Here is an 8879-nt window from a genome sequence, read left to right as displayed (position 1 = left end):
GAGTGAGAGAGAGAGAGAGAGAGAGCGAGCGAGAGAGAGAGAGCGAGCGAGAGAGAGAGAGCGAGCGAGAGAGAGAGAGGTTGAAGAGAATGTTGATAGAGAGCAATATTCTGGTTGCTGGGAATTTGTGCGGTGATGGCATCGCAGTGACACCAACCGGCGAGATGAAGAAGCGCGCTGCGGCCGTTGTAATATCTCACAAGCAATATATAGCTGCTGCGCAATCACCGAAAATATCACTGATAACCGCGAGAACTGCTTTCTACGTACATAACAGCTAATGCTTCCTAACCTTCTAAAGCTAATGCTTGTAAACTGAAGTGCATAACACGCCTCGTGTCCGCATCGAGCCAGCACGGCGCTGTGAGTTCTTAAATAATTCAAATACGGCTGGTCGAGGAAGACGACGGCACCCGAGGTGAACTTTGCGTGCATGCCATTATTCTTATCGTAAACTGAATTATGCATAGATTTGCGCTAACTAATATAATCACAACGCGTGGCGCCAGAGAGGTGCAAATCTGCATAGATGAAATAGCGGAAGGTTAAACGTCTTTCTTCGTACGCATTTTCGTATAGCCCTCGGTCATTTCACTATAAAGGGTTCGATAATTCAGGCAATATATTTTGAATTGAAATCGAATAAAAGTTTGGTAGGTACAACTATTAGCAACTATTGTACAACTATTGCATTGGTCTTCAAAAACGAAAAACGGCTTTTGGTAGGAATTGGTAGGAATTTTTCTGCAAAGGTCACTATTTGTGAAAAGGCAATCACGTAATAAACATTAACCGTTCTTGTCGTTTTAACATCAAAATAACGTTATCACTCAACGATAACCGACGATACACACGCACGAACGCGCACGCACACACATATATATATATATACATATGTATATATATATATATATATATATGATATGATGCGATATATTGCTGCGATAGTTTTAATTGGTAAAGTACAAATTCAAATTCATAAACGAGCCATGCATTTACAGAATAGAGCATGTACTTTACACATGAGAACGAAATAGCTGATTGTTATAGAAGTGCACGGCATAGTGATAATATACTGTATTAATTTAGTAGCTCAACAGGAATACTATATATATATATATGTATATATATAATAAAAGGAATAGAGAATAAAAGAGAAGCGAAAAAAAATGCAAAAGCAAAATGATAAATTATTTTCAATTCAGTTGTGTCTTGACTGTCGGAATGATGAAGGCAACCAGAATCACTAGCTTACGTTGCCCGTTCATTTCACACTGTGGATTGTTTCTAGCACTCATCCCCACGTTAGTCTTAACAGCAAATATTATGAAGATAACATCAGGTATTACACAGCAGAATAAATTGAACTATCGCGTGTGTCTCTGAGGCCATTCGCCATGTCATATTCTAAGCAGTGTATTCGGTACACGTTTAAACCACCTGCATGCAGGACGCATGCAGCGTTTAAACTACGACGGTTCCATGAGTGACATCAGTATACGACATAAGAATCCCGTGGTTCCACTAGCAGCGCATGATGGATATAACTATAATATCTCATCAAATATCGAAGAAAAGGACGTTGACAAATTTTTACAACTTGTGCGATCAGCGACCGCACACGTGCTAGCGCGCAGGTAACGTTACAATAAGAAAATGTTGTCGTAACAAATATTATCATGAGAAAATGCCCCAGTAACATATATGCACGGAAAGGGCATTTGTTAATATACACTTGCACGAATAGTGAGTCTGATAGTGTACTGACGCGCCACCTATGACATCATACACTAAATCGAAATGGATTTATTTTGTTATACATAGTAAAATCCGAGCTAGTAGAACACCGCATAACATACACCGCTTTGTCACACATCGAAAACAATTTAAACACGCTTGAAATAAAATACTATGCAATTGGTGTTTTGCAGTCCGCGGATATGAGATAATCGAGGTATCTATTCGCCGTATTATTGAAGGCGCTCCGCGAGAGGTCATCTGTGTCATGTCTCATCGTATACTCTCTCTATCTCTCTCGCTCTCATGCTCTCTCTCTCTCACGCTTTCTCTCTCGCTCCCGCTCTCTCGATCTCGCTCTCTCTTCATCTCTCTCTTTCACTCTTGCTCTCTCTCTTTCTCTCTCTCTCTCTCTTAGGCCTACATGTTTATATCGAATTTCTGCTTTCCCGTTTCGCTTAATAAATAAAACACGCTTTTGCTCCCAAAGCTTTCTTCTGTCTACGTTATAATTCAGTTCACCGGCGAAAATCATTGCGTGTAAGGCCAAGACAACTTTCCGCCGCCGCCGCCGCCGCCACCACCACCACTGATGCCTCCACCGCCTCCACCGGTTATGCTCTCCAGGTGTTCTTTAGCTCGCATTCGCAGAGATACGATGCTGCTGCTGCGCGGATCGGTGGCGCTCTCTGTCGTCATCGTCTGCAAGCTTTGCGTGTTGCTTAGCGACGTGCTAAACGTCGTGTTCAAGTAGCCGGGAAAGGTAGTCGGAAAGCGGGAGATGTAGCCGGGCAGGGCGCCGATCGGCGGGGTCAACCAGGGGTCGAGCGGCAGAAGGTTGCCGACGCTGCGGGACTTTGTCACCGTCGACGCGAGGCCGGACAGCTCCTGCAGCCGAGCCTCGTTCTCGGCCTCGATCTTCTCCTGCCGTCGCCACTTGGCTCGTCTGTTCTGGAACCACACCTGCGAACATGCGAAGGGAGCGAGAATGTCAATATTTGTTAGCTCGTTAATGGCGCGCACGCACATACACGCACGCACACACGCACGCACGCGCACGCACGAACGCACGCCCACGTTACCACACGTACAAATATACAGGCCCGTAATACAAACGCACGCACGCTCTCGCACACGCACTCACACACGCGCGCACTCTTTCTCTCGCTCTCTCTCACACACACACACGCGCGCACACACACACACACACACACACACACACACACACACACACACGCACACACACTCCAGGCGATGTCCGTTTGAGACAAAGAAAGGAGCGGTGTAATTTTGGCGTCGCGTGACAAGAGCGTACGGCAGCGACGGCACTAAGCCGCTCTAATATCTCTGCCTATATCAGCGCCGCCTCCGGTGCGGTGACTTATGGCAACATCACCAAATGAACAGCTGTACTCCGATGCTCGGTAACTAGGCGTCCACGACTTATCGTAAGCATCTTCTTCCTATTATTATCAGCAGATGCGATGCGCAATTAACGTGTCCATTCAATTCATGCGACTATAGTATTGTGTAACCGGTTATTTGAGAATAGCCAACCCAGAAGAGGCCAAAACAACGTTAGTTGAAAATGTTATCATAAATGCAATTATTTATTTATTCGTAAATGAATGTAACGTCGATAACGCAATAGGTGTATGCGTTGTGAAGTTTCAATCGTAAATTTGCTCTCACCCCCCCTCCCCTCATCTCGCCATCCGTCACGATATTCAAATAAACGCGCGGGAGGTGGATAGATGGTTGCTTCGGCGTGGTTGGTCACGTGAGCAATCACGTGACTCATTATTATCGCACGATACGTCAATCTCTCGTCGTCGTGTTCGTTGGACAATGCTTCAGTGATTGCATGATTACTTTAGCATGGATTTGCCACGAATAATTACAGTGCGAAATACGGTAAACGTGTGGGTAGCTTTCTGCTAATGAGATATTCATTGCAGAAGAAATATATCATGCTAAATGTGTTCCATCTCGAAGAACATGCGATATTATCCACGGGTGTGGAAGTTGCTAATTTCTCATGATTAAAATCAATAATGTTTAAAAGATGGCGTTTTGCTGGCTAACGGTGGCCGGCAAACTACTCGACCTACATGCCGAAAGTGTAGTTCCGCCCCGGCATTGTCCATCGGCTTCCACATGCGCAGCGCAAAACATTGTGCGCGCAATTTACGAGCGAATTAAGGGCCCTTGGAAATCGGCCATTGAATTCCAATTTCGAGACTCGTTAACTAAAGATCTATCGCGTTTATTTCCTATCGACAACTATCTATCGATTAACGTCCCTACGTGGCGCTAGACGTCGCGTGTTACCGCACATAGTCTCTCTTCTATATACGTTAAGTACGCGCGTGTGTTTACGGAAGGGTAGGAGTGCGGTGGAAGAGGGGCGAGTTAAATATTTCGTAAAGTTAATCGAGGAAACATGCCCTCTAGGACAGACCATGTCATCGATTAACGGCGTATAGCCTTCAATGGCTACAGCCAACCCCCTTTCTCCGCTCTACACACACGCACGCACGCACGCGCACCCACACACACGCGCGCACCCACACACGCGCGGACACAGGCATACACACGAACGAACACATGCACGTATACACACACGCACGTACGTACACACACGCACCCTTGCACGCACACCAAACACTCACACACGCCCACACACACTCGCAAACGCACACACACGCGCGCACACACACTCCCACACACACACACATGCACACACACACACACACACACACACACACACACACACACACACACTACAACACCACACACACACACACACACACACACACACACACACACACACACACACACACACACAACACACGCGCGCGCGCACGCACGCACGCACGCACAGACCAGCGCCAGAAGCTGCACCGGCAGCGCCTATATCCTCATGTTCGCAAAGTGCTACACGCAGTCCCCTGATATAGAAACATGAACGACCGACGTGAACGAGGGCTGTCAGCTGCGCATTAATAGCTACAGCTCACGGGACGGTAAATCAATGTAGAACCGGCGTTATTTACCGGTATTAATGGAATAATAGCATTATATGTCACGAAGTTGATGGCGATAATAACTTATTCCGCACTAATTGAATGCGCTCCCCATCCGATGATTCGATTTAGCGCTTACAAGTCAGCGTGGCTTGACATACAATGCTCCGATGTGGTCGGTGCGAGCTAAGTAAAATTGAAAAGTCAAGGGAATGCCAGTAATGGGCGCGCAAATTCGATTAAACACGTAAAACTAGATGGCTGCTCTATTAACCGGTCCATTTGCGGCTAAACGAATTTTCCCCGCCGATGCTTCTGTTTTGGATAACATGGTATCCGTGTTGGAAACGCCGCGGCGCACGCAAAGGGTTGTCCAGCCACATTAGAGTGTACAGTGTACGCATGCGTACGTGACTGTGTGTTTGCTGCGCGCGTGCGTGCGTTCGTGTGTATGTGTGTGTGTTTGTGTGTGGGTGTGCGCGCGCGTGTGTGCGTGTCTGCGTGTGTGATTTCGTGCGTGCGTGCATGGGATGTGTATGTGCGGAGATGTGTTGAAATGTAATAATGGGAACATGAGACAAGAGAACATTGTTTGGTTGCGCACACGTGCTGTAAATTTCCATCACGTATTCGTAGTTAGCGCAAACATGGATCGCCAATCGTGACACCCCAGACCCCGCCACTAAAGCAATGTAAATCGATGGCATGCGCATGTGTGGGCAATCGTTCGAGAGTCCGTTTGCATCTTTACTCGCATTTATCGAAAACCCGCTTTAGACATTCACGTCGTTGATCGCTGGGGGCAACAGCGTCCATGCAAAATTTATGCGCGCGTATATGACAAAAATCGTATTCGCGTACATAATACATGGTCGTTCCATATAGCGTCTAAGTTCGCAATCCGCCGCAGTTATCAAAACGCTTTTTTATAAACGTTATTAAACGGCATTTAATGTTATCGAACACCGGTAACAATCTATCTATCTATCTATCTATCTATCTATCTATCTATCTATCTATCTATCTATCTATCTATCTATCTATCTATCTATCTATCTATCTATCTATATATATATCTAGCTATCTATCTATCTCGCTTTCTCTCTATATATATATATCTTTCCCCTTCTCTCTATCTATCTCTGTTTTTCCTTTTCTCTTTCACGCCTTTTTCTCTTTCACGCCTTTGCTTTCTCTCTCGGTCTATTCCTCTCACACACGTTTTCCCTCTCGCGCACGTTTTTGCGCTCCTTCTCTCTATATATATCTTATCCTTTGCTCTGCACTTACAGACTAAATGTTTGACATGATTACTTTCGTTGAAGTACCCAACAGATGTCAACACGCGTCTGTAATGATCTCGTGCGCTACGCGTCTGCCATATATTCAGCAACAAATTGGTAATTGCGTATTAGAGTTATGCCCGCCAGGGTACGCCTAATGCGGTAAGAGGGGCGAAAAGTTAGTATAGATTGCCGTTAAATTGTGTTAGGCGGAGAAATCAGCCGAGCCGAAGAACAAATGTCAGCGTCTATCTCGACGCGCGCGCGATCGAAGATTATAAATTCGTTATGAAATTTCAGAGACTCCATTAGGGCACTAACGAGAACGGCAGATTCTATTACGTCGAACGTATTACGGCAAACGTAAGCATGTCAGCCTCGCTTAGCCTCAGCGGCGTGCAGCTGCATTAACCAAATCCCACTCGAGTCGACCGCTAAGTGTGTGCATCTGGAATTGGACAATTTGTCGTAATTTAATAACGTAAAGACAAAATTGCTTGATTAATTTGTTTTATTAGTCTTTACAGGCCTGAGTGGTCAATCGTCAATGGCGGCAGGCAGGCAGGCAGGCGGCTGGTCGGCTACCTGCGGGTGGCACGCCTCGTCGGTTGCATCAGCGGCGTCGCCGTGGAGCCAATTGCCTGTTACAATAGCCGCCGTCCCCCCCGCGAGCGCACCACCTCCCTCCCTCGCCCCCTCCCACTCTCCGTCTCCTAGCAGCGAGAGCGGGTGTATAAGCGGTAATCAAAAGCTTTACGCCTGGTTAGGCGCGCGTTCGCCGTGTCGCGAAATGTCGCGAATATTCTCTCGTTTTGTCGCTTCGGCGAGGCGGCATGAAAAATTCATAAGGTTAGGCTAATCGCGTGTTCATTATGCGGAGTCGAGCGGCGGCTAATTACCCGACATAATATAACGGGCGAGACGAGGCGAAGGGAAAAAATTCGAGCGCCAACAGAGCAGCCCCCACCCCGCTCCCCCGCGACACGACCACGCTGTTTGCACGGCCGCTAAAATGTGCCAACGTCGCTCGCATACATATGTTAATACATACGTCGGTAGGAGGGAGCGAACAGCGAAATGAAACGCAGCGAGAAAAAAAACGCCAGGCGATTTCTGTAACGCGAGTGAAATAGGAGTTTATTATATCATTAGCGAATAATTAGCCGATACATGGCCCGTCGGTACGAGTGACGTGGAGCGCGACGGAATCGCGCATGGGCGTACGTTGTTGTCGCCGACCGACACACCCGCATAATAGGAAATCCGGGCGAGTCAATTACTGTAATTGCTGGTCTCTTTGTGCTGGGCTCTTTGTCAGCACGGGCCGCAGCGTCACGATGCAACTGTAATATAGGTACTCAAGGTATATATTATATACACGGTACCGCACAAATGAGTCGATTAATATGTAGCGTTGGGGGGTGGTGGGGCCGGGCTTGTAGACAAACGACGCCGTGAACAAGGTAAAACGGAGCAGGGCGGCATTTTGTGTGGAAACCCTCACGCGTTAACTTAAGATACGCACGTCCAATGCTTGAGTGAATTAGATGATAAGCGCACTCGTGAGGTTACACGTAATCGTGTTTCAAACGCATGCATTTCAAACAGGAATTTATTATTATGAAATGACGTGTGAGCATTCGAGGAAGTGATGGAACTCACAGAGGAACGATGGAATCGCGTTTCCGAATATTTGTTGTTAGGCTTACGGTGCTCATGTAATGATGTGCTTGCAAATTATATGCAATGAAAAATATTCTATTAAAATCCTGCTTTGAATGTACATTTCCGTTGTCGGGTATGCAATTTCTTAATGCTCGGACATATTACAAAGTGATTAAATAACGCGGCATACGGGCAATGATTCATCCGTCCCCCATCACACCACCCATTCCCTGCAAATAATTCCGATTGGCCGTCATGTCACTGATGATTATGTAAGATGGCTCTAGCTTCGTTGAAATCAGCTGTATCACATCTGACGTATTGCCAATGGAGTGCATACGCGTGCAGTTTGCGTTACAGGGGAAATGCTTATCAGCGTTGTGCGGGAAATCGAATGTATGCATGTGTTTTTTTGTTTCTAAATGCGCTCAAAGGCGAGCATGCAACTTTTCGACTATTATTTCGGTGTTTTTTCAAGCTTTCTAACGCTTCTTTTTATCGCGCGAATATAGCGTGACGATTTTAAAAATCGCCAGCGCACGAAACTAGTTTTTAACCAATCAATTCAACGGTGACGTAATTTCTTTTTAATTATTTCGCTATCGCTCGCTGTTACAATTCTGCGTCGGAGGCAGCTGGCATAACATAATGGCTAGATGCTCCGGCCTCCTTTCTACACATCTTTTCATGTAACATATTTTTCTTTGTTTAGGTTAGACCTTGCAGCGCCGCTTGTCACACATCGCGCCGCGTGTCCGTTTAGAAACATCAAGCATATAATAGGCGTGATATTATAATTACATACAAACCATAATATCAATTAGGAAGAATAATAATTGAGTGCAATTTATATGCAATTCGTGCACGCATCGCAATGCTCGTGGCTGAATGATCGAGAGATTCGTGATAAGCAATGTTTAATACGCTGGCTCATTTAGTGGCGCATTGCCCGCAACAATACAGGCTTTGTAAATAATTTATAGCGCCTCTATTAATTGCGTATATTAAGTGTCCAAATTAAAGGGAAACTTATCAATAGTTTCGAAAGCTTCTGCCCAACGCATAAACGCTGTCTGGAATACGTTTGTTGTGAGACAGTATTATCGCCAACACGCGATCTATTGTGTTTTCGTCAGACGACAGGCCAATAGCTGACAGCTCGGCGTTA

At 46.0% G+C, this 8879-nt stretch overlaps 2 protein-coding genes across 2 annotated transcripts in view; both read right to left on the bottom strand.

The window, feature by feature from the left end:
- Positions 1-1298, bottom strand: part of LOC106805714 (putative pectinesterase/pectinesterase inhibitor 28) — a 19155-nt gene extending 17857 nt beyond the window's left edge. The window contains exon 1 of the mRNA XM_014807417.1: positions 1256-1298. Within this exon, the coding sequence (XP_014662903.1) occupies positions 1256-1298 (43 nt within the window). The remainder of the gene's footprint in view (positions 1-1255) is intronic.
- Positions 1299-2268: 970 nt separating this feature from the next.
- The window catches only part of LOC106805713 (retinal homeobox protein Rx1-like), a 23538-nt gene continuing 16927 nt past the window's right edge, over positions 2269-8879 (bottom strand). Inside the window, exon 3 of the mRNA XM_014807416.1 lies at positions 2269-2700. Within this exon, the coding sequence (XP_014662902.1) occupies positions 2269-2700 (432 nt within the window). The remainder of the gene's footprint in view (positions 2701-8879) is intronic.

Source organism: Priapulus caudatus, unplaced genomic scaffold, assembly GCF_000485595.1.
Source record: "Priapulus caudatus unplaced genomic scaffold, Priapulus_caudatus-5.0.1 Scaffold125, whole genome shotgun sequence".
Classification (NCBI taxonomy): Eukaryota; Metazoa; Priapulida; class Priapulimorpha; order Priapulimorphida; family Priapulidae; genus Priapulus; species Priapulus caudatus.
The sequence above is the reverse complement of the archived record's forward strand: the minus strand, read 5'-3'. Positions and strand labels throughout refer to the sequence as shown.